At 33.8% G+C, this 26,654-nt stretch overlaps 1 protein-coding gene and 1 long non-coding RNA gene across 3 annotated transcripts in view; one reads left to right on the top strand and one right to left on the bottom strand.

Moving 5' to 3' along the window:
* Adgrl4 (adhesion G protein-coupled receptor L4) overlaps positions 1 to 14,393 on the top strand; it is a 102,195-nt gene extending 87,802 nt beyond the window's left edge. For both annotated transcript variants that reach the window (XM_015490561.2, XM_015490560.2), the window contains 3 exons: positions 11,037 to 11,128; positions 12,475 to 12,643; positions 12,970 to 14,393. In XM_015490561.2, coding sequence (XP_015346047.1) covers positions 11,037 to 11,128; positions 12,475 to 12,643; positions 12,970 to 13,032 — 324 coding nt within the window. In that variant the 3' untranslated portion in view covers positions 13,033 to 14,393. The remainder of the gene's footprint in view (positions 1 to 11,036; positions 11,129 to 12,474; positions 12,644 to 12,969) is intronic.
* Positions 14,394 to 14,738: 345 nt separating this feature from the next.
* LOC125619999 overlaps positions 14,739 to 26,654 on the bottom strand; it is a 25,203-nt gene continuing 13,287 nt past the window's right edge. The window contains exon 3 of the long non-coding RNA XR_007351584.1: positions 14,739 to 14,796. This is a non-coding gene — a long non-coding RNA (uncharacterized LOC125619999). The remainder of the gene's footprint in view (positions 14,797 to 26,654) is intronic.

Below are 26,654 nucleotides of genomic sequence, written 5' to 3'. Positions count from 1 at the left end.
TCTCTCTCTCTCTCTCTCTATATATATATATATATATATATATATATATATATATATATATATAAACACCTCTAAGGTAACATATTAGTAAGCTTGAAGTCATGTTTAGAAAATCACATGTGATCATCTTTTCACCCTGCTCCAGTTTATATATTTCTTGGCTTAGCCTTATTCTTGGGATCAAGTTCATAACCCTTAACACGGCTTATGGTTAGACTGAGCTTATTAGTTTATGTATCTTCAAGATGTAGACCTTTTGAAAGTGAAAGTGGCTGATAAACCACTTCAAGTTTGTTTTATTAATTTGGACTTATAAAACACCTTTTCTCCAAAACCCATTTTCAAAACTAGATTTGTTTTTCTTTTTAAAAATAAAAATTCCTTGTATCAGAACACCATATGGCTGACAGTATCAGCCATTTGAATCTTTCTTCACTACTTGCAATACACAAAGGAGGTAGCTGTCCCTAACCACACTGATAAGTGTATTTGAATGAAAAGTAAAGCTTATCCTTCCTCTGCACAGGATCAGAAAAGAGAGGTTGAACATTGCTCATTATCTGTCACGACTATCCACATGTGGAAGTCAGAATGATCACTGCACATGTGACTGGTTTACAGGTCCAATGAAACTATATCACAAAATAATGCTGACCAACTGTTGAATAAAAATGTAAACATATCAACACTTTAAGTATTCGATACAATTTAGAAGAACATAATTCTAGATGGTTGTGATAATTGATGCTTGTTAAAAACTCACATATTGGGCTGGGGATATAACTCAGTTGGTAGAGTGCTTGCCTTGCCTTGCAAGGTCCTGGGGTCCTGGTTTCAATCCCCAGCACCACTCCCTCCCCCCAAAAAAACCATATTGTGCAATTTTTGAAGTATTTTAATTGTTTAATCTAATGCACACAATAAACTTAGTAGATAAGTAGTACTAATATTACCCATGCTTTACATACCAGGAAAGCAAAACACAAAAGAATTCTAAATTGCCCAGGTAACTTCAGTTGGAATTTGAATCCATGAGATGAATATGGCTCTAGAAACCAATTATTCCAGTAATGTTGAAGGTACAAATTTTGCTTTCTTAAAATCATCATATTATATGAAACAGTGGTCTCCATACTTATTTGATTAAATAACCCATCAGTAAAAAGTATATACTTTAATAAGTGTATGTTTGCTTCTTGAAAAAATGTATACATTTGCTAGTGTATACATATAATATATACATTATAAAACATACTTGAAAATATAAATTTCAAGAATGAAAGGTGAAATAACAATATTTAACATATTTCAATATGATCCTCACTAAAACATTAGCATTTCATTTTTAAAAAAGAATATATATTGCACTTTAAATACAGCAGTTCAAAGATGTAGATGTAAGTTCACTTTATTTTTTCACTTGGTTTTAATGACTATCAGAGCTGCAACCTCACAAGGATGAATTAAATCCATACTTTCATGTTATTGTGTGGCAGATTTACTCAGAGTTCTCTCTTCTAATACCCATCCCTTCAGTGATGCTTTCCTTTGCTTTTTAAAACAGTATTTCCTGAAAGAGACATACATTTAAATTTATAAAAGAACACTTGCATTTGGCATCATACTGTTTTCCACGTATGGATTCAGTTAACTTACTTCATCATGAGGAACAGAGCTTCTCTTAAAAAGTATGTGATTGTTTTAAACACTATAACCAGGAAATGTTAGATACTTCTAAACATACAGCACTGACTTTAGAGAAGTTAAGTATTGAACTGTTTTGCATGCTTTAAAATATGATTGAAAACTGGATGTAAATCCATACTTTGATAACTTAACAATTTGAATGTTTACATAATGTGCTATGAAGTCTGATTAGATCTCCATGGACTTTAACCTGGCTGACTGGCATGGACTTGTGACATGGAATTGTGACCTAGTCAGCAAATAGCTCACTTGTAGGCTCTTTATCAGTATTAAAAAATAACCCACAGTGCACCTGAAGACATCTTAAGACTTTGTCCATTTCATTAGGGTTACTTTATTAAAACTACATAATGTGATCTCAAAGTCCCCTTAACAGGCATATATGTAGTACGGCAAGAGGACTGGAAGGCAACATAGGGGGTGAACCTTGCCACCATCAACCAATGGCTCATCTTACATGACTCCATAAGACATAGAGAAAGTGAGGGTACCAGTGTCATTCATATGTTATGTTTTCCCCAGGAAAATCGGTCAGAATTCTGAAATGTTCTTCATTTAGTTTATCTTGGCATCCCACCATGGAGATCAATGGCATGAATCTAAAAACAATACTTGGACTCTACCACAAGTATGGCCTTGCTATTCACCAGCACAGGATAAAGTATCATATTCACAGGAGCGGTGAGGACAGGAGTCTCCAGTAGAGGACTGCTGGCACTGTCCATTAGGTCATCCACTACTAGCAACACTTCAGCCTTGGTATCTTGTTCAGTGAACTTGGTACCAAGTCCAGTGAACACAAGCCAATGCCAAATGGAAAACCCTATCACCATTTTTTTTAGTAGTTTACTCCTCTCTTTTTAACCACTTCTAAAATTAAGTAACTGTTAGCCACTCATATAAATAAATGTCTACAAAATTAAATTATTTAAGTTTCTGTAGTTTGATAGCTTATTATAAAGTGTAGTTTGATAGTTTATTATAAAGTGCTCAGGAATGTAGACTCTATAATGTTAGTTATGAATTTTGGCTCTGCTACTGCCTAATTATAACTTGGGCAAGGTATTTAAACTCTTTTGCCTCTTTTGCCATAAATGTGAAACAAATATAATAATAGCATTGACAACAATAATGGTAATGGTAATAAAAGATGAAGAAGTATTAGTGCTCAAAAATATTTTGTTTCTCAATGTTACAGTAGTTTTTAAGTACAAGCAAAATGTACATTATCCTAGAACAACTATTTATCCAATCGTACTCTTCTGCAGACAGTGCTTGGTGGGAGAACACTGATATTTTCTAAAGTATAAATCTCAAGGGATCGTTGCAGTATGGCAAAAACTGTAATATCCCAGAGTGTTCTATTAAGGATCCTCTCCTCTTGTGATATTTATAATCAATTTCAATACATCTATTATGTTTTCAAATTGTGTCAAATATTTTGACATGTTTCTAGTTACTCAACATTTTTTTCTTATGATTGTAGACAATGTCCCCATTTTTTCTGCAGTTATTCCCTTCCAAGATGGGGTAGACTCAGCAGAGGAATATAATTTTGTTCTTAATAATCCCAAGGCTGCTAATTCTGAGCCATGTAAGTGCTCTAAGTTTCATGATGTTGAGAGATACTTCCTAGCAGTGTTGCACAGGTATATGTGGGGGAAGAACTTATTCCTGGTTCTTCATGATTCTGTCAATAGGTCAAGAAACTCTGCAGCACCAAATTATGTGAATTTTATGAAATTTATACTAATGCCATTTTACACCAAAGCTCTGTCAATTTTATTTCTAACCACTACTCTATTAACAAAAGCTGTTTAGTCAGTGTGAGCCCAATTCTTTGCTTCCTGGCCCAGCTCCACCATGCACACCAAAGGGAAAGAGTTCTGCAAAGTTGGACGTAGTCTTTACTGGACTCAATTTTTTCATTTGCCCTTTCATCCATTGAGTGACTGTGGAATATTTTATTAATCTTAACATATACATATATATTTCACAACAGTTGAAGCATCTGAAAAATCTCCCCCTCATCGTTTGAGATGCCTTTTCAAACGGCTAGATATCAGCCCATTGGAAAGCGTGACAGCATTGGGGTTTTCCACTAGGTCAGTATTTTCAGTTATAAAAAGAAGAAGATGTAAATTTGAGATTCACAAATTCACCAATATTGGATGCTCAATTAACTTGAATTTAGGATATACAATAAATTATGTAAGGTCCAATTATTATAGGGAACATGCTTATATTAAAATATTATTCAATGTATATCCAAAATTTGAATTAACTGGTATCCAACATTTGTATCTACTACATCTGGCCATCCTATGAAGAAAAGTATTATACAGAAGAAAGTGTGGTAGGTACTTAAAAGTACAAGATGCAAATATGACTTCCTGAAAAAGAAATCGTTTATGAGTTTTAATTGTCATCTTTTTTTTTTAAGAAACATGGAAGAATCCATGAATAATGAAGAAATCTTTATATAAATTGTCTACTCATCAAATGTAAAACACCAATAGTAGATAAGTTAAAAGAGTCTTTATTTTAAAATGGATTTAAAGTTCTTATTTAAGAATATTAAATACTAATTATTGCGTATTTTGTTCCACATGCATAATGTACATATAATATATGTGTATAATGTGTATGTATGTGAACATATTTAGATTTCCATGTTTCACTATCTGTATTTATTTTCTCTTGCTACCATAATGAATAGCATAATTTACCAGTTTAAACAACACAAACTTATGATCTCACAGTTCTGTAGCTCAGAAGTCTGCGAACATCATGGCTCAGTTGGTTTCTCTGCTTAGAGGGAGGGCTTAAATCACTGGCTAAACTCACCGGATCAGTTTTTCTAGAGATTTTGCAGGAAATTTATTTCCATGTTCTTTTAGGTTGACAGCCAAATTCAATTCCATGTCATTGAAGGACTGAGGCTCCATTTTCTTGCTGGATGTTTCATGAGTTGTTCTTAGTTTGTAGAAGCCTCCCGTATTTCCTAAAACTTGGCCCGTTTGTCTTCAAAGCCAACAAACATCTAGTGGGGTCTTTCCATGCTGCAATTCTCTCTACTTGCATTTCTCCACTTCTGCCCCATCTTTCCTGCTCTCCCTTATGCTAAATCTTTTCTGCTTTAAGGGCTCATGTGGTTATATCCAAAGGAAATGATTCACAATCATCTCTCTTAAAGCCCATAATTTTAATTCTATTTTGCAAAATCCCTTTTTAAAATATTGACAGATTTTAAGATTAGAATGTAGACTATTTTTTGAGGGGGTACATTATTCTGCTTACCACACCCCCAATTTTTCAGATACTCTATGTGATTGACATCGAAACTAAGGCATTTAAAGGGATGATTCCAAACAGAAGACAAAGCTTCATCTATTTTATTCCAGTTTGAATTATGCACAGTTAATAGAGCATACTTTTTAAATTTTGATGCTTCAATCGATAGCTCCCTCACTATTTGTACAGTGGTCTAAAAATTGAGAATGGATAGTTATTTTATATGACCCCTTGGTAGCCCAGTTGAAACCCACCCTTTGTTCATGGAAGATGCAGTTTGTCCTAAGCCAGTTAGTTTAAAGGCAATAAAACTATTTAAAAAGACATATAAGTTCGTATCATGACACATTCTTAAATGAACCAGATTTCATTTGATGTATATGAAAAATTAAAGCATGGATCTAAAAGTGCTGTAAAAGAAATTTTCTCATTCTTTTTGGTAAGATCTGACAAGGGCATATAGATGGTTTCATTAATTATTGAGAAACAGACTAAGAAAATGACTGACTGGGATGCTTCATCTGGAAGTCTGAGTTTGGGGCCCTTGGATCGTCTGTACCTGAAGGTCTAATCCTTCAGAATTAGCTCATGCATTTCCACTGACTCATCTACTTCGATTTCTTGTATTCAAAAAATAATAATGTCATGTGCCTTTAGATGCCTTTAAGTGATACTGATTATTCATATATGGTTTTTGGCTCTGTTAGAAAACGGATTTAAAGTAGCTTATATATTTATGGATAAAGAAAAAAATGCAAGCAATGTAAAAGGAGCAAATGTAGATTTTACCAATCACCTCAGATTTGCTGGATCATATGACCCAATATTGTACTATAATATTCAGCAAATTTGAGATAACTGAACAAAATTCTAAATAATAATTTTTGAAAAAATGATTATTCTAGTAAAAATCATTACTATTCTGATAATTTTTTAAAAGATCACTTTGACTTTTATTAAGTGGTAAGGAAAACTTTATTTAGGGCTATTGTGATAGATGTCAAAACTGGCAGAAAGGGAGAAGGATTAGCTTAAATCTCAAAGCAGTAAAGACAGCTGGGGATTTATAGCCTGGGAACATGTTGAGGGTGATGGGATAATTACTAAGAGACATCAAGGGTAGGGGGAGATTTTGCTAAACTGACTTAATAAGGTTCTTGCTGAACAGCAACCTGGAGAGATCAGATATCAGTGATGAGAGATGAGTAGTTTGATTACATATTGAGAGTGATCAGATATCAGAGGAAGGAAGATTATCTGTAAACTGACTTAGCAGGATTACTTACAAAACTGGTCTCTACAAGGATGGACAGTGAATCCCATCGTCAAGGCTTAGTTAAGAAGGGGCTGAGAGGAGCCTGTCTAACATCTGGTCAAGGGGACAACCTTTGTCAGTTTCCAGTAACTAAAGCAAAGGAAGAAAGTGTTGTCATATGGAGTTTGCATTGTCCAAAAATAGTAAATACCCATCATTCTCTCCACTTCCATAGAATTTAACTCAGGTCTGACTTCATAATTTGCATTGTCAGCTTTTTAATAAAAATACTCTGAAAGCTCTATGTAAGTAAAGTGGCATTTAAACCAAAGCAGTGAGGGAATGACCATGGCAATGCTTTGGAAACAAGCAAATACAGCTGCCTGGGGGCGTGCTTGGTGTGCTGGAGGAACAGCAAAGAATCAATGTGAGCAGACTGAGGCAGAAGGACCTGAGGAAAGAGGAATTCCAGAGACCATGTCATTTCAGGCCTTTCGATCAGTCTTGAGATCTTTGGCTTTAACTCCAAATGAGATGGGTAGCCACTAGAGGATCTAAAATATGGTCAGACATACATTTTAAAAAGATCAGGGTACCTGCCTAGAATTTCAGCAACTTGGGAGGCTGAAGCAGGAGGGTCACAAGTTTGGGCCAGCTTCAGGAAGTTAGCAAGGCCCTCAGCAACTTAGCAAGACCTGGTCTCAAATTTTTTAATTTTTTTTATAACTGCAAAATAGCTCAATGATAATGTGCCCATTGGGTTCAATCCCCAGTGCCAAAAAAAAAAAAAAAATTAAAGTAAAAAGATAAGGCAGAGTACTGTGATGAAATAGATTGTAATAAGGTAAGGATGGCAACAAGGAGATCTGTGGGGAGGCTTTTGCAGTGGCCCAGGGGAGGCATCATGATGACCAGTTTCAGAGTAGTAGTTGTGAAAGTGGGTAAGTATTCTTCATATTTTGAAAGCTTTTCGAAGGTAAAGATGAAAAGTTGGCTAATGGATATGCCCTGAACCAGAAAAAATAGATAACTTGCATTAGTGAACAAAATAAAGCAGCAAAAATGAGTTGGGGGGAAGAACAGTAGTTTGGTTTTTTTTGACATTTTTAATTCACAATGACTATTAAAATTCCAAGTGGAGGAATCAGATTGGATCTAGGTACATATGGTATTTTGGACCATTGGGTCTGATAACATAAAAAGTGAGTGAACAAAATAGATCTGGAAAGCAATGTGGAGATTCCTTAGAAAACTTGGAATGGAACCACCATTTGACCTAGCTATCCCTCTCCTCAGTCTATACCCAAAGGACTTAAAATCAGCATACTATCATAACACAGCTATATCAATGTTCACAGCAGCTCAATTCACAATTTCTAAACTGTGGAATCAACCTAGTGCCCTTCAATAGATTAATGGATAAAAAAAAACAACTGTGGTATGTATACTCAATGGAATATTACTCAGCATTAACAGAGAATAAAATTATGGCATTAGCAGGTAAATGGATGGAGTTGGAGAATATCATGCTAAGCAAAGTAAGCTAGTCCCCATAACCAAAGGCATACTCTCTGATTAGTGGATGCTGATCCATAATGGGCAGAGGGGGCATGGGAAGAATGAAGGAACTTTGAATTGGGCAAAGGGAAGTGGGGAGGGGAGGGGATATGGAAGTAGGTGAGATGTTGGAGTGAGATGGACCTCATTACCCTAGATACATGTACAATTGCAAAAATGGTGCAGTTCTACATCATGTACAATCAGAGAAATGAAAAGTTGATGAAAAGTTGTGCTCCATTTGTGTACAATGAAATGAAATGCATTCTGTTATCATGTATAACTAATTAGAAAAAAATTTTAATGTTACTATAAAAAATAAATTGGATCCATGACCAAGGTTCCAAGTGATCGCTTATTTTCTCTATACTGTTTTCCCCTGTCTCTTCTGGTTGTTCAAGATTGGCTTAGAAGGCCTATTTTCCATTGCTGTCCCTTCTGTTCTTTCCTGTTGCTGGGCAAATGCCCACTGTGTGCGGACCTTACTGAATTGTATTGCACTTGCCCATTGACTGGTCATCTCCATTATAGTCCATGTTTCTTAAGGAAAAGGCCCACGGTGCATTCAAAACTCTTGAATGAAAGAATAAATAAAAAATCTTTGCACTTAAAAGGTAAAATCTGAGTGATATTTGTCCCTGCCAACCTCACCCACCACAATGCATGCTACTTTACTTTTGTTCACTAACAAACTAGCCATCTTTATCAGCTGTTTAAAAGGAAGATACTTTCTCAACTCCCTCAAGTCTCTTGGCTTTTTTCTGTGCTGTTCCTCATGGAAAATCTTTCACCCTCCATTCTTTGATCTTCTAATGCCTTATAATTCATGAGGTCCTGGAAGTCCTAAGAGAGTGTACTTCCTGAAACTTCATGCTAATCAACCTCAGTCTTCTTTTTTGTCTCTCCTAACAGTCCATATTTGTGAATTAATATCATAGTTTAGGAATTTACAAACATCTCTGATTACTTATAGAGTCTTTTCCTTACTTGAATCTATGAAGACAAAAGATCGTGTCAATTTTATTGATTAATATGTATGTACCAAGCCCTCACTACTGTAGTACTTATTAGATCCTTCAGAAAGTTCTTAGAATAAATAAAAATTTATAATACATATGTTTATATTATTATCCATGTATATAAGCAATATAACCAATGTATATGTAATTTTTTTGATTATATAAAACTGTAACACCTTTTGATAAAAATGCTTTAATTTCTTTTTTCTAACTTTTGGAAAAACATGAGCTTATGGAATAAGAATTAGCCTCCTACTTGCCTTGTAGCACCTGGATTTTATAAGTATGTAAATATTTTCCCTTTTTACAGAAAAATTAATGCACTTTCCAGATCTGGACCTCCCTCAGGGAATGTTCCCTTTCCTCTCTTCAATATTTTAGCATGTGATATAGAAAAGTACGTCCAAAATGTGTAAGCTGCTTTCCATATTCAGTTTTAACAACAACAACAAAAAGTCTAGGAAATTTAGAAAATATTTTAAATTACTAATTTAAGTGGAAAATTGTAGATCTATAAAACATTTTTAATCATTTAAAGTTATTTTATCTTACAGCTGTTTCTTGGTTGAGATAACAAATTCAATATAAAAACCTCATAAAAATTATTTAAAGATTTTTCAAACCAATAGTGATTCGGCATACACTTTTATACTAACCGAACTTGAAACATTTATATTATTTAAAAATACAAATGCATTTTTTTGTAAAATTAAGTACAGTTGTTTCTAAATTTATACCAAATAGCTATAGCTATTGAAACCTAGAAAATAGTAAGTATTTCTCTTTTGTAGGTATTAAAGAGTTTATAAAATTAAATATTATTAAATTGTCACTTCAGTTAATTATTTGAACATACAAATAGGGCAAAACTGTTTCAACTAAATCAATTTAAATTATACTTTATCTCTCCTTTGCTATTGCTAATGTCTTTTCTTTGTATGGAAGCATTAGTGTAATTAGAGTTAATTAATCATATAATTAGAAGTAATAGACAGTTAGAAACAGAAAGAAAGTACTAGACCCCTTATTTCTCTAAGATTTCCTCTCAAGGACTCCCCATAGAGAAATGACAACATGAAAATCTCCGATCCATTATTTTATATGCTTTTTATAATAATAATCACCTAATCTCATTTTGAGAAGTTATATAAACTCCTTAAATATAGAAAAAAAATAGTTTTGTATAGCAATAAGCTTCTAAATTACTAGTAGAATTAACAGAAAATTATAACATTGTGCTTGGCTGCTGTCATTTCAAAATGGCTTTTGAAAAATCTGTTTGAATTAATAAAATACATTCAATAAATGATTAATCTGATAATATTTCCATAGTACTTAATATTTTAAATGACTAGCATTCTTATATTAGAATAGATATACATTCAAAGCATACCTCTCATTTAATCCTCTAACACTGCAAATATAACTTGAAATTTCCAAAACCATAGGAAAAAGAAGGAAAAGAAGAAGAAATTTCGTAATGTGGTCACATTGAGAAGGGTAAAAACACTACACATTCTATTTAGCCCATACTATAAAATATAAATAGAATGTGTTTATTAAAATTTATTTGCCTCCCAACAAATATTTATTTCATGGACTGATACATTGAAACCTTTAAGGTTAAATCTGGGGAAAGGAAATCTCAATATAAATATAGAAGAATTATCCAGATGAACCAGAAAAAGAAAATACATTCAAAAAAAAATTAGCAATAGAAATAGAGATGTCTTGTTGAGTTTTCTAATGTGCTTTCAATTTTTCTTTTCCAGACTAAAGTTTTTAAGAGCTGAATTATTTCTAATAGTTTTCCTTAAGGAAACAGTGAATAAAATTTACTTCCTCCAGTGTTTATGAAGCTTTCCAATCAAAATTTGTCTTATATTGTTTATGAGTCATATTACTGGCAAGAGATGATACTCATCAATATGTAGATGTTGTTGTATCAATTAATGAAGTTTCTTGAACCAGCAGCTTAGCCCAAACTAGCAATTGCACTACTACCTTATGCACTAACAAACAATGTTCAGTGATATTGTAAAGATAAGCCACACTTGCCTATCAGAGGGTTTATACAGTGTAATATATGAAAATATGTTTTTTGGTTTCTCTTATTGAAATCTTTACTACTTATTTATTTCCTTTGTGTGTAAACAGTTTATTATGAAAATAATCTAATTTATGAAATTAATATATTTTTACAGGTTAACCTCTTGGCTTTTGGAGTTATCATATACAAAGTCTTTCGTCACACTGCTGGGTTAAAACCAGAAGTTAGTTGCTATGAGAACATAAGGTTAGTGTTTCTTGATGCTCATGAACTTTAGTAATTAAAAGATTAAGTAGCTTGAAGTATCAATAATTTTTGGAATTACTGTTTTTTTTAATTGATTGGTTCACACTTCCTTCACCATATTTAAAATACTTATTGGTAAAAATATTTAATGTATGTAATTAGACTGTAAATACCACAGATTAAACAGTAAGTGAAGGAGTCTTTTCAAATATATTTCCTTTTGAAAGGGAAGAGATGATGACTATGTTTTAAGGCAAAAAAATAGGCCTTAAAATTTTCTTTTATAAAACATTTCTCAGTACTTAGTCAATTTTTCTTTTTCGTAATTCCTTTTGCATTTTGCCATGATTTTTTTTCTTTAACCCTCTCTCTTTAAAACTGATTTATTGAGACCTCAAAAATGGTTTGTTCAGGAAAAGCTGAAGTGTACTATAGGGAACAAGGGAAACAGCTGACTGTTGGTGTTGCTTGGGAACACTCCTGTAGTTTCAATCCTCACCCAAGATTTATAGTGGGGATTTAGCAAATGTTTGATCGATTACTTTCTTTTAGTCTTCACCATTCATAGCTTCATGTTGTGTGCTGGTTTTAATAAAGTTGAAAATGACTCATTTTCTGGGGCACATTGCTAAAACACCTTCTGCAGTAAAGAATGATTGGATTGAAAATGAATGAGAATAATCACTAGTTACTTCATGTTCAACACACTGCCTTCAATGAGCAGGATTGAATATTATACTACCCAAAGTCAGGGGCAATCAGTTGAAAATATGTAAGTCTGAGTATATTTTTTCTATAATTTTTAAGAAATCAGTACTCTGACATCAGTTTATTTTGAGTTAACTACATTGCAAAAGCAGTTTCATATTCTACACTTTTCCTCCTAAACCTAAATGAAAAAGAGAAGCCTCCTTTGATGCCATGGCTATGTGCTGACCCAAGTCCACACTCAGTATAATTTTCAAAGTTTCTTGGGAAAAATACTTCTTGATAGATATATTTTATCTTTGGGAACTAACTGACATGTTACATTTGAAATCAAAGCATACCCACTGAAGTATAGCATATAAAAATGTTTTAAGATTAAGTAATTCCTGTAAAAATGCCATATTTTAATAGTGGGACTTTGAATTTAGAATCACATCCTGCCTCAGTGCAGTAGCAGACCCTTAAGACTGTCCCATCTAAGTACAGCACACACTTGTCAGTTTCAAAGTCATCAGTGGTCTTTGTCAAAGATTTCTTGGTTTTGCAAACAATTCATTTCCCATACACTTTAAGGAATTTGAAAGATGCAGGGAATATACTTGGCTTTCTTAATGGAAACCTTCCAAACACATTTACAGGTCCTGTGCAAGAGGCGCTCTTGCTCTGCTGTTCCTTCTTGGCACTACCTGGATCTTTGGGGTTCTCCATGTAGTGCATGCATCTGTGGTCACAGCTTACCTCTTCACAGTCAGCAATGCCTTCCAGGGCATGTTCATTTTCTTATTCCTGTGTGTTTTATCTAGAAAGGTAAGCAATTTATTATTTTGCCAACACCATAATACATTTACATAGCATCAGCTAACAATTGATAGAAAGTTCATATTCTCATAGATTTATGACATAACTTTATTAATGAAATATAATGCATTTTAGAATTAAAAGAGAACACTAGGGAAGTATGCTTTTTAAAAAATTGCTATTAGATATGTGAATATAGATTAATTATTAAACTCTGATAATCAGAAGATAATAATGCTTTAGAAAACCAAATACAGTTTGTGATTTGAATATAATTTGATATGATTGTCATGATTACGATTAACATGTCTTCTTTTCATTTTCTTTTTTTCAAGATTCAAGAAGAGTATTATAGATTGTTCAAAAATGTCCCTTGTTGTTTTGGATGTTTAAGGTAAACATGGAGAATTATGGATGATAATAGCTGAAGGAAACCAAAAATCCAAGCTATGGATGACCAATGCATAAAAATGACTCAGTCCTATTCGCCAGTGATTAATCATTAGATGATCACATTTTTAAATCACTTTTTTCTGTTTACAGTCTAAGAAATATAGATAATAGGAGATAAAATAACATACCATGTAGTTATAGTATGTTTTCCTACATGCCTTAGTTAGTTATGTCAAAAATAGTATTGCAGATATTTGGAAAGTAATTGGTTTCTCAGGAGTGATATCACTGTGCCCAAGGAAAGATTTTCTTTCTAACACAAGAAATATATGAATGTCCTGAAGGAAACCACTAGCTTGATATTTTTGTGACTCATGTTGCCTTTGAAACTAGTCCCCTACCACCTTGGTAATAAGCTCCGTTACAGAAAAAGGAACATAAGAGAATGAAGGGGCAGAATATCAATCAGCAAAAAGGAAATGGCTGTTGTAACAGTGAAATGTACTTTGAATAAACATGCTTTTCTGTAAACTAGATGAGAGACTTTTGAGATAAAATAAATAATTGAATAAAAATCTCTTACCATTTTGTGAATTGCTCTGAACTTAAAATTTCTACGAAAACAACTTAGACCTCTATTTGCTATATCCATTTTCTTTTATAATATTCTAAGAAATAACTCCACAAGTGAAAAAAAAATCTATTTTTAAGTTAACATTAGATTGAGGTATATGGTATTTCTATACTTATTTCATAGATTGTAACTTCAGATGCATAATCAGTAAAATATAAAAGTGTCAAAACATAATGTTGTTATGCCTGGAAGTGTAAAAATGGTATGTATAAAGCTGAAGGATTTTGTTCTATAACTTTTTAGTGTAGTGAAATTATCCTATCATGGTAGACTAGTACATTTGAATGCTTTATTATTTTTAATTTTAGAAATACTATCATTCACATTGCAATAGTCCCTTTTAATTTAAATGGCATTGTAAATATGAAAGTATTCATAAAGTGAATTGCTATTTTTTTCTGTTCAGAAAAGTACACATTTAAAAAATGTTATTTATAACAAAGAAATCACTGAGAACTGTAGAAGTTTTCACAGTGGATCTATTTTCTAACAGTTTTCTATTATCTATTAAAACAAATCTGCTTCAATGTATGGCTTCTATCTATTCTCAAATCTTCTTATTAAAATGTAGAAGCAGTGAGTTTATTTCAAAAGGTTGTAATTGTTCTGTACCTACCAGCCTGTAAAAGTGTATCAATATACTGAATATTGTGATTTTATATCATTTCCTTTAGCTATTAAAATGAAGTTTGTCAAATTTTGCTCTAACAAATAAAATGTTACCTAAATGAAGCAATTCTGTTCCTGCTTTTCTAAAATTTCTCAAGAAAGATGATCTACCTGCCAAGGTCTTTTTTATGCTTTTAGAGAATCCTATGAATAACTTTTAATTATAATTTCTTACTATCTAAGCCTGTGACCTATTATTATCATTGTCCTTACAGACTAGTTTTAAAAGGAATGTAATATTGAAAAACTAATCTATTCAATCAATGTATACAAAACCATGCATGGTAGGCAGAACACAGGCCTTCCAAAAACATTCACATCCTAATCTTCAAAACCTGTGAGCATGTGAGATTACAGGGTGAGGGGGAAAGGGGTTATAGATGGAATCAGGGTTGTTAATCAGCTGACCTTGGGATGAGGAGACGATCCTTGATATCCAGGTGGGCCCAGTGTAATCACAAAGGTCCTAAAAGTGAAAGAAGAAGTGGAAAGGGACAGAGTCACTGTGATACAGTGTGACAGACTTCACCAGCCGATGCTGGCTTTGAAGCAGACAAAGTCCACAGACCACAGAATTCAGGTAGCCTTTGGAAGCTGACAACGAATGGCAGGGGACCCACTCTCCCCTGAGCTTCCAGAAGAAATCAGCCCTATAGACCTTCCTTCTAGTCCAGGGTTACCTGTGTTAGACTTCTAATTTCCAAAAATGGTAAGGTAATAAAATTTGTATTGTTTTAACCCACTAACCTCATGATAACTTGTTATAGCAGCAACAGGGACTTGGTACGATGGAAATATTCATGTAATAGCATCTTTAGAGTATTCAGGTGAAGATAAAGCTTAACTCCAGCATCACCCTCACTTATACATGGTTGAATAAAGCCTAGGAACAGGTATATTGCACAAATGGTATGACTTTATTTCGTGTAAACCAGAGAAGTGAAAAACTGTGCTCCATTTGTGTACAATGAGTCAGAGAGCATTCTGCTGTCATGTATAACTGATTAAACAAAAAAGCCTACATTCTTTAGCACAGCAGTCAAGCTCTTCTCATAACTGCTCACCTCCCCAGTTTTCATTTTCACCCTATTCCCAATTTCTTCAGTCTCACCAAACATTTTACTTTTCCCACGACTTACAGCTCACCAATTTATCTTTTTCTGGAATTTGCTCCTGTGACAATCATTACTCTGGAAAACATCTACTTGTCTTGTGTATCTTTATCTGTGATAAATGGACATCAAAGAAATATAACTTCCCTGACTGAAAACTCACCATTAACTACAGAAACCATAATCCCTTAAGAAAAAATACCTGTTGGTTAAATGACTACACTGTGGTTAGGAAAGACTTATTTACATGTAATATACTAATTATTAAAAGTATAATAAAGCCTATGAGCAAATAGTTCCCAATCTACACACTAGGCATAACTAAGAAGCCTTATATGCTAATTTGTTGATGACATTTCTTTAGCCCTTTTTGATTCAATGCCAGCCATTCAAAATGAAAAAATATGTGCTAGTTTTAATTTTCTATATATGCCATCTACCTTACTATAGCCATCTTAAATGCCCTACAAAGTATCTCCCTTTAAGTATCAATATTATTGTCTAATTTTCCCACCATGAAAATTTGAGGAAATCATAGATTATGAATTGAATTCAGAATTTATTCAGAAAGAATCCCATTGTTCAGGTGTTCTTCTTCTGCCTGATGTCTTCTCCCATATAAACCATACGTACCCTTCAAGAATTCCCCCCTCTATGAAGTCTCTCTGATTTGGTCCTCATGAATTTCCACCATATTTAAAACTGTACTACTTACAGGGTACAGACTAGACTTCTTTGTGGAGTCACTATTCAGAGCTCCAGCTTAAACCTTAAGTTTTGAAATATAGATGTGAGAGAAATAACTTAGTATAGCATTGAAAGGCAAAGATTTCTTCTTGAAAGCTGATATAGATTTCTGTTGTTGAGTTGTGCTATCTCATTTAATTGTCACAGTAATATAGGCAATTCTAACTTCCTTGGTCGGTATATGAAAAGTGCTTAGTGTCACACAGCTAGGAAACTTCATAGTGTTAAAACCCAACATCCAGGTAGATAGAAAGTAAAAGTCTAGCTTCATGCCCAATATTTTTCCATCCCCACAGACACATATTTATGTAGTATAAAAACAATATTTCTGTTGCCAATTGTGTTCTCTAGTGGATGTAGGAAGCCCAATGCACTCTCTTTTTTGTGGGGGAAGGGGAAGTTGGGGATTGAATCCAGGGTGTTTTACCACTGAGCCATACCCCCAGCCCTTTTTATTTTATTGTTCTGAGACAGAGTCTTGCTAATTTGCTCTCTAAATTGCTGAGACTGGCTTTGAATTTGCAATCCTCCTGCCTCAGCCTTCTGAGCAGGTATGAGCCACTACCCCAGTTCATAATGTGCTTTAACACAGGATTTTGACATGTCTTTTCTACATATGCATGTAATTTGAAATAAGTGCATATCATATGCTTTAAGGGAAGTGATTTCCCATTTGCCCTTTTTCTATATATTTATTTCTAAACCTGCCCCCCACTCACTCCCTCAACCAGGCAATTCATTGAAACATACTGCAGTGTGTTTTCTTCCATATTTTTTCCTGCTAATATCATTGTCTTGAAATCATTCACATGAAATCTCATCATGAGGACATTTCTGTCATTTGCTTTTCTGATTTGCTAGCTCATTTATTCTTTGTAGCAGCTGAATTCTATTCCATATTGAGTATGAACCATGAATTTCATAGCTAGTATACAATCTGGCTTAATGCAATAACATACTAGAAAGCTTTAGTGCCTTTTAGAAATAACATTGTCCCAGACATACAGGTTGGTTTTGTTGTAGAAAATAACAAATAAGGGTTTGTTTTTTCTATGACAAATGTGAACCATCAATGAATGTCTATAAGCTGAAACTCTATAACTGCTGTGTTTTAGATATGTTCCCCAAAGGCCCATGTCTTAATGTCTTTGTCCCCAGCCCCTGGTGCTGTTGGGAAGTGACAGGTCCTTTGATAAGTGAGGCCTAATGTGATGAAGCTAGTTCATTAGGGATGGGCCCTTGAAGGGGACTATGGGAATCTAAACTCTTTATCTTCCCCCGCCCCTTTTTGTTTGTTTGTTTCCTGTCTGCCAACAGGTAAGAAGGTTGTTCTACCATACACTCCCTACCATGATGTGCTATCTCAACATAGACCTAATACAGTAACAAAGGCCAATTGATCATGGACTGGAACCTCTGAAACTGAGTCAGAATAATCTTTTTCCTATTTGTGAATTGATCATCTCCAGTATTTTGGTACAGTAGCAGAGAGCCAACTAGCACAATAACCCTCTCACCCATGTAAAGATAGCTTGCTTGTTCTAGTAGGTATTCAGTGAAAATGAACAGATTTGAGATCCACAAATCTCCTTGAGCAGTTTCATTTAAATGAAAAGAACTTGAATTATTTACCATAGATTGTTGGTTTGAACAAGCACTGAGATCAGTGTCAAACTGAATGTGTGGAACATTTTACTTGGTATTTCATTCAGATGTTACATATCATAGGTTTGTATGATAGTTATGATTAATATAAAATGAGAGGGTGAGCTTAGCTGCAACAGATCTCTTCTGGTGCCAATGTACTATATTTCTAATTTCAACCTCCTACTTTGAGGCATTATAAATAATAAAATCTACAAAGTATATTACAATTTCATGTACTCAAAAAATAATAGAAAAAAAAATAATAGGTTTCTTTCAAAATTGTCCTTAAGAAAGGTGGTTTCGTTTCCTATTGGGCTGCAATTTGCCATATATCAGCATCTAAGGGCCAGGCTGCACAACCTGAAATGATTATTTTCTTTCTTTTCCTTAATGTATCAGAAGTGGATCTAAAAGAACCTCCCGTATGCAGGGGGGTTAATTATCCTGGCAGTCAGTTAAGCTTTGGAAGTTTTAGGTGATAAGAACAGAGCCCTATAGAAGACTCCCTGCCACCACTGCCTACTGTGAAGGAACAGCCATGTGTTGCCACCACTGCAAATATTGTTCAAATTACCCTAAAATTCCCCTGCTTTTCTGTATAGCCTGGTTCCTGGAGAGTGGCGCTGTGCCAATGAGGTCATTTATTCTGTCATTTCAGCCCACTTGGCAATCATAACAACTACATCTTTCACTCAATCTAATGCAGGAGGTTTTTTTTCTGCAAGACCTTATGTGACCAGAGTGAGGAAAGTAATTATTCAAAACAACAATGCTTCTTGCTCCCTGAGGGCCTCCAACTTCTCTGCAGAACCACCTAAATGTTCCCCAATTTGATCTTCCCACTCAGATCAATTTCCCAAATTCTCCTAACGGAATGTGTAAATAAACACCTCTCACAGTTTAGAACTTTACATCCAGAGAGGCAGTGATTCCTGTGTTTACAAGTCAGACTGTGGCAGGACTGCCCAGATTAGAATTCCCTCTCACCTACAGTAAGCTATGTAGTCCCAGGCAGGGTTCAGCCAGTGCTTCAGTTGCTTGCCCATGGAGACAGTACCTACCTCATAACATTGTTGTAAGAATCAAAGCTCTTAATACAGGGGAGATCATCAATATGATGCTTAGCACATGGCAAGTTACATCTAAAATTAGCTATAATTCTTAGAATCTTATAATTCTTATAATTCTTATAATCTTATAATTCTTATAATTCTTATAATCTTATAATTCTTATAATTCTTATAATCATTCTTAGATGAACAGTGATGGATTGTGTACCTACTAGATGCCAGTCACTGTATGTGTGTATATGGAGGATTTCACCAATAAAGATTCAACACAATAATATAGATAGACATAGGAGTGAGATTTTCCACATTATTGACTTATCAGCAAGTTATTTCTGAAACAAGCAAGGAAAAGAAAAAGGAGCAACGATGAAGTCAAATTGTGGGTTTACTTCCTCTATTTTCTACAATTTCACAATCTACTTTCCCCAACTCCCTTTCTGCCCTACTCAAAACCTGTAACTACAAATTTCATTGCTATCCATTGCTGAACTGGTAGTATGTCACAGAGAATTTTAAATGTTCAGCAGTAGATATGGTTTTTTTTGTGGTGCTAAGGATTGAACCCAGGGTCTTGTGCATGTGAGGCAGGCACTCTACCAACTAAGCTACATCCCTAGCCCTAGGAGGTATGTTTTTTAAGGTGAGGTTGCCGCCCAGACTCCACATTGCATTATGTATGTACAAACTCTGCCCCTGCAGAGGCTAATGTTCTTCATTTTTTATTAATTAAAGTGATTTTTTTGGACAAGTTTGCATCAACATGTTTTTTCTTTAAATAGAGATACTATTTGCATTTAAATGAACTTGAAAAATATTTCATCTTCTTTAAACACACTACATATAAACAAAGATACCTTGCTATTCTCAAATTTCCATATATTGCCATAAAGGATGGAGAAATTCACCCTGGCATTATGTAGGTGCTTCATATTCTTTGTTCAGGATATTTTACACTAATTTCATTTGATTTTTCCTAATGTAAAGCTATAGAAACCATGCACCTTTAAAACATAAATCTACACAAAGCCCTGGGTTCGATCCCCAGCACTAAGAAAAACAAACAAAAAACACAACCACAATCTGTTATCTTTAAAGGCAAAAGCAAATGAGCTATTGTAATACTTGGGAAAAAAATAATACAGGAATCTTCAACAGAAAGGAAGAAATATTCTTTAATAAATGCTTGTTCCTTGTATGTAAAATGCATTTGGTTTTAGCTATTATTTATGCTATTTAAATATTCAGAATTGTTTCCTGAACAATAAGATTTCTTTGTTATTATGTAAAGGTAATTTCTAGTTTCCATATTTAGTAAGCCAGATATTGCAAATTTTTTTAGATAAATGAACTAGGAATTTTATTAGTTACCAATTTGAGAATTCAGATGTTTTGCTAAACCTACCAACCTCATCTGCATAACTCATCCTTCTTATAAAAAAGCCTCAGAGATTAAAAATATGGTCCTTCATTCTTCTCTGTGCTTAACTGTTTAGCATTGTGTGATTTTCTTTTCCAAGTAGATTTGCTTACCTAGATTGAATAAGCTGAATAACTCTACATAGACAAACTTTTTTTTTTATTTACCACAACAACACTTATCACATAAGAGGCTCTCTCTTGCCCACCAAAACTATATTTCCTTGAAACAAGGAGTATAATGTTATTGCTTCATAAACTTCCATTTTCCTTTTAAGACTAAGAAAAAGCAAGTGAATTAATAAGATGTTTTTTTCGTTTTGGACATGATATGAATTTCATTCCTAAATAATAGTGTATATGTTACTTTCTTATAAAATGAATATAAGGCATTTTACAAAGGAAAATAAAGTGTAAAATGTATAATATGATGATGAAGCACATAAAGAGTTGAGTCAAAGGAAAAACAATACACAGTCATAAAATGAAGGTTAAAAACTTCAGTAAAATATGAGAGCTCTATCCATTTAAGTTCTAACCTGTTATCTGTTACTATGGAACAAACCTATTCATTGGTTGGCCTTACTAGGTGAGTTATCACCCCAGATTTCTCATGAACTGCAGTCAGATATTAACTTGGGCTTCAGCAAGCTCAGATGATTGTTCACTACAACCTGAACAGGAGCTGCCTACAGAGCACTCAAGTCTTTCCATGTCCTGAGTTTCATACACCATGCATTCTGGAGGCCTTCAGGAAACATTCCAAAAGCAAATATTTCCAAAGGATTGTTATTAGTATAGACTGGACATCTTCTCACTACCCAGTTTACTTCAGCCAAAGCAGTCATTTTCAAAGCCCATCCAGGCTTAGGGGACAGGAGAAATGGGCCTGGTAATGGAGGAATGGCAAGGTCACATTGCATAAGTATATGTGGAACGGGAAATATTATTGAGGTTATTTTTGGAAAACCACCTGCCATAAGTTTTATGTTCTTGCTCTTATTTACTTATCATAATAATATCTTTACATTAGACAAAGCAATGAATTTCATAAGACTGTTCCCCGTAGGGTCTGCAGTGCAAGCCAATGAAACCACACCAAAGAACATTTCAGTCAAAGCAATAAAGGCCATAGAAGTCCAAAGGTATATGGACTGGACAACTATTTTTTGATATTATAATTTAATCCCATGTAGATTTTTGAAATCTATATCAGTGTCTTATACATTTTGGTATTTTGAATACCAATATTCTGATTAAATGGTAATAGAGCCCTGTTAGGAAAAAAAAAACACTCTATAAGTAAATATTTTTTGAGAAATCCTGCATAGTTCATTGTTTCCCACTCCCTAATTCCAATATCAACGTAAGTCAGCCTGTCGATTGTTAACATATTGTTTGGAGAATTGTTGCTGTTTTAGAAAACACAAAACCAAAATTTTTAATTTAATTTAACAGCATTTTGCCATACCCCTTTTTGAACACAGAATACTTTTTTTCCCTTGAGTAGTCCAATTAAAGTCTGAGGGAAGTACTGACACAGTACAATAGAGAGTTTACACATTCTTCCATGGTCACTCATCATAATTCTTGATTGTATCAGTTGAGTTGTCCAGAATATTGAGTAGCTTTTAGTTCAGAGATTAAATCAAGTGCCTGTTAGTATGAAGTAATATCCCTTTGCATTCAATTAATCCAGCAGTATAGTTGATACTCTTTTGTAACAACAAAAGATCTAGCTTCATTAATAGGCAAGCCAGTGAGTTCCTTACCTACAGAACATAACAACTGATTGAATGATTTGAAATCCCAGAGTTTTAGTCCATATACATATTATGGTGGGAATGACTTAGTAAAAAAATCCTGCCATGGTCAATATACAGACAAGTATAGGGTCAGGTGAACTTTTACAAGTACCTTGATCTCGATTCTATATTCAAAGTAATAAAAGTAAAATCTCAAGTAAATGTAAAAAACTACAAATGTCTTGGATAACTTTGGAAATAGTTCCAAGTTCAGAACACAATTGTAAATATTTAATTCTCTAAATATCTATAATTCTAAAATTCTAATGATTACTTTTTCTCTTCTATGAATGGCATATAAATTATTTTGTATTTTTTTAATTTATTTTATTTTTTTAATTTACATATGACAGTGGAATGCATAACAAAACAATACAACCAGAGATATGAAAAATTGTATTATTTTAATACAATTATAATTTTAACAATGCAAGACTTCTAATAATGCTATATCCTCTAAGCTAATATGGATTGATTAATATTCAGCATGACAAATGAATGCACACTCAAGCATTTTTAAGGTTGTATAATCACATCCACTTCTGGCATTGCTCTCGGCCACTGGTGCCATTTACAAAATCATATTTTAACATAGTCTGGCTAGAAATAAAAGACAAATATTCAATATCAGAAAAGTTAGGAAGAAATGTTTATAAATATAAGAATCTATTTCATATTTGATATGGTTAGTGAAACCAAAAGTCAGTCTGTCACTTCAATTCTTTCTCTTTCCATGACCCCCCAGGTCAAAGGCTGTGACCTACAATAGGTTGTGGCACTAACACTAGATTTCATCTAGATGATCTAGTGGCAGAATTTTTTTAAGACAAGATGACTGACTGAAAAACTATATGTGCTACCCCAGACTTTAAACTCTCAGGTCCCTCCCTGCTTCACTACAACAGCATACAAAAGGGGAAAGGATGAAGTTATGTTTAAGGGAAAACAAATTTATGAATTAGTGTGTAAATGAAAGAAGCTTTAAATGAAAGCAGTTTGCAGGGATGCCTCCCCTGAAGCTAGACAAAATTGAAAAGACATCTACAGAATCTTAAAACAGCATTCAATGATATCTTCTAGTCTACCCTTTTAATGGATGATTTGTATGCAACACTTCCAAGTGAGATGAGAGTATTACAGACTACTGAATCAGACATAATAACCCTACAGACCCAGCAGGGGCAGCTTGAGAGAATAGAGGAAGTGTGAAATATCTTGTGTTCAAAATGTTTTTCTTGGAAACCACCTGAACACCTCAGCCCATGAACATTGCATAAATTTTCAGGTGGCCTGACATATCTTAGACCTCTCACTTTTAAAGAGAAAATAAATACTACAAAAAAAGTTAGTCTGCTTCCTAACAGAATTTAGGCTGCCTCTAATGTGATAAATCTCTATGTAAGTGATGATTTTGATTTTAGTTAAATGTGTTTTCAAGAGGTGATATTCTAAAAGCACTGTAAGCTAATGGAAACCAGTGAGGAGACCCTTATAAAGTGTAGCAATGAAATCCCTGGGAAAGACCAATATAATATCATATTATAAGTAAAAATAAAAATAACAGCTATCCTGTTGGAAGAATACATCTGTGAAGGAAAGACCATGTGTGTTGTCTTATCTTTCCTACAATGTGAGAGATAAACCCTATCCTAGATAATATAATATAGATAGGCTTTGACAACTAAGATGCCAGAATTGACCGATTTTAGCACTTTTCTTAATAAAATGTTTGGCAACTTAGTATTACAAAATACTTAAACACATTATAACTTATGATCCACTTTCTTATAGGAAAAAGTATAATTTCTTTAAAAATCTCAATGTGTACATATTTTTTAAGACCTATAAACATTGTAGTCATCACACATATTTAAATTTTATTTCATGAAATTTCAAATTCACCTATTTTTTATGTTAAGTGATAAGTACTGAAGAACCAACCTTGCCCAAAGAAAGATTTGACTTTTGCTCTCAATCACTAGGAGGTGATCTCTAGGTACCTGCAATATCATACTGGATAAGAATGTGTTTGTGGGCGCTTAGGACCTTTAGCTAAGAGGGAGTTTAGCACTGTGATTTATGATGGAGATTTGAACCACGGCATATTCATTCTGAATCCAGAGGAATTAGATGCTCAGGGTATTAGCCTGACTTCTGGGAAGGGCTGGTGAATGCATTATATAATTAAATCCCAATAAAAACTGCATGCCAAAGGCTGAGGTGAGCTTCCCTGGTTGGCAATACTCTATATATGTTGTCACACATCCTGGCTGGAAGGTAGTGTTGCCTATGACTTCACAAGAGAGGACCCTCTTGTCTTCCCTTAGCTGACTTTAATTCATGTACTTTTACTAAAACAAAACTGAAATCATAAGTATGGTGTGTTCCTGCATTCTGGTTGTTCAGTGAATCATCACACTTAAGTGGTTGTGAGGATCTCAGAATTTGTGCTATATTAGGTAAAGTTATCAAGAAAAGCAGTAATTTATTTAGATTATAAACAGGTTTTATTTATAACCTGATATATATTTATATGTATATATAATCTGACATATATGATATTTTTATAAAGAATTGGCTCACACAACTAACAGGCAAGTCCAAAATTTATAGGGTAGATCAGTAAGCTGCAAACTCAGGCAGACTTGAGTCTAAAACATGTAAGATAGGTCAACAGACTGAACTCTCAGGCAGGAGTTGATGTTACAGTCTCAAGGCAGAATGTGTTTCTTCCCAGGGAAACTTCAATGTTTTTTCTTGAGGCTTTCCATGTTATGGAGGGTGATCTTCTTTCCTGTAAGTAATTTGATTGTAGATGTTAACCACATCTATAAAGTACCCACACGGTGCTAGGCAGGTGGACACTTTCACCAACAAATTCAGCAGCCAACCTGAAGTGAGGGTGGTCCTGGGGATCCTTTGAACTAGTGCCTGGTGTCTTTAATGACAGAATTTTTGCAAGGACTATGTCCTCGCACTGTGTCAATGGCTAATCTCCAGAAAGAGACCTACACAAATATATTCAACTGAGATGTTTTATAAATGCACAAAGGTAGTTCAATAAAAAAAGACAATATTTTCAGCAAATAGTGCTGGATCAACTGGATACTCATATACAATAAATAAATAAAAGAACCTAGAAACAGACATTAAACCTACACAGAAATTAATTCAAATTGGATAATAGACCTAAATATAAAATGCTTAAGTCTAACATTTCAAGGAGAAAACATAGGAGAAAAATCTATATGACCTTGAATTTGATGATGTTTTTAAATATAAAGTACAATTCATGAAAGAAAAATATTTACAAATTGGATCTTATTAAATTTGAGAACTTCTGCTCTCTGAAGTTCTCTGTCAAGTAAATGAAAAACAAGCCAAAGTTGTGAGAAAATACTTGTGAATGACATAGGTGATATAGGAATTGTATCCAAAATATACAAAAAAAAAAACCTCTAAAACTCAATAATAAAAATAATATAACCCAATTTAAAAATGGGTAAATGTCTGGACACCTCACCAAAGATAATGCACTATATGTATTCCAAATAAGCATGTAAAAGATGCTCAACATCATTTATCATTAAGAAAAATGCAAATTAAAACAACAGTGAGAGAGTGCCACATGCTGATTAAAATGACCAAAATCTCAAAAACTGACAATACCAATTCCTGGCAAGAATGCAGGACAATAGGAATTCTCATTCATTGTTGGTGGAAATGCAATGCTTCTGCTCTGGAAAATAGGTTGGCAGCTTCTTATGAATTTAAATACAGTTTTACCACATGATCCTGCAATTGTGCTCCTAAGTATTCATCCAACTGATTTGAAAAATAATGTCTACACAAACCTGCACATGAATGTTTATGAAAGTCTTATTCATAATCAACAAAATATCCTTCAATAGGTGAATGGATAAACAAACTGTGGGGCATACATACAATGAAATGCTTTTCAGTGATTGAAAGTAATGCCCTCTGAAACTGTAGGAAGACACGAATGAACTTAGAAACATACTGCTTGCTAACTGAACAAAACTGGCCTGAAAAGACTATACACCAGATCATTCCACACCTATGGCATTCTGGGAAAGGCAAAACTTAAAAGACAGTAAAGAGATCAGTGAGTTCCAGGGGACAGTGGATAGATGGATCCGTGATAGGTGAAATACAAGGGATATTTTTAGTGCAGTGAAACTATCCTGTCTGATACCATAATGATAGATGACAGTATGCACTTAGAAAAACCCATAGAAATTTGTAGTACAAAGAGTAAGCCTTAAAGTTTGCAAATTTTAAAAGATTACTTAGTTAAGTTGAGAGATTCCAGGATATAATGTAGAATGTGACAAGATCATATAATTCTATGACATAGTACATTGCCTATAGCAAGCTTGAGAATTATAAAAGTGAGGATATAGCTCTTAATAGTTAATCATGTCTAAGAATGTTCTGTTAACATTCAGTAGAAACTCCACATCAAGAGCACAAGGTGTTGTGTGTGTGTGTTGGGGGTGGGTGGGT

Source organism: Marmota marmota, unplaced genomic scaffold, assembly GCF_001458135.2.
Source record: "Marmota marmota marmota unplaced genomic scaffold, marMar, whole genome shotgun sequence".
Lineage (NCBI taxonomy): Eukaryota > Metazoa > Chordata > Mammalia > Rodentia > Sciuridae > Marmota > Marmota marmota.
The sequence above is the reverse complement of the archived record's forward strand: the minus strand, read 5'-3'. Positions and strand labels throughout refer to the sequence as shown.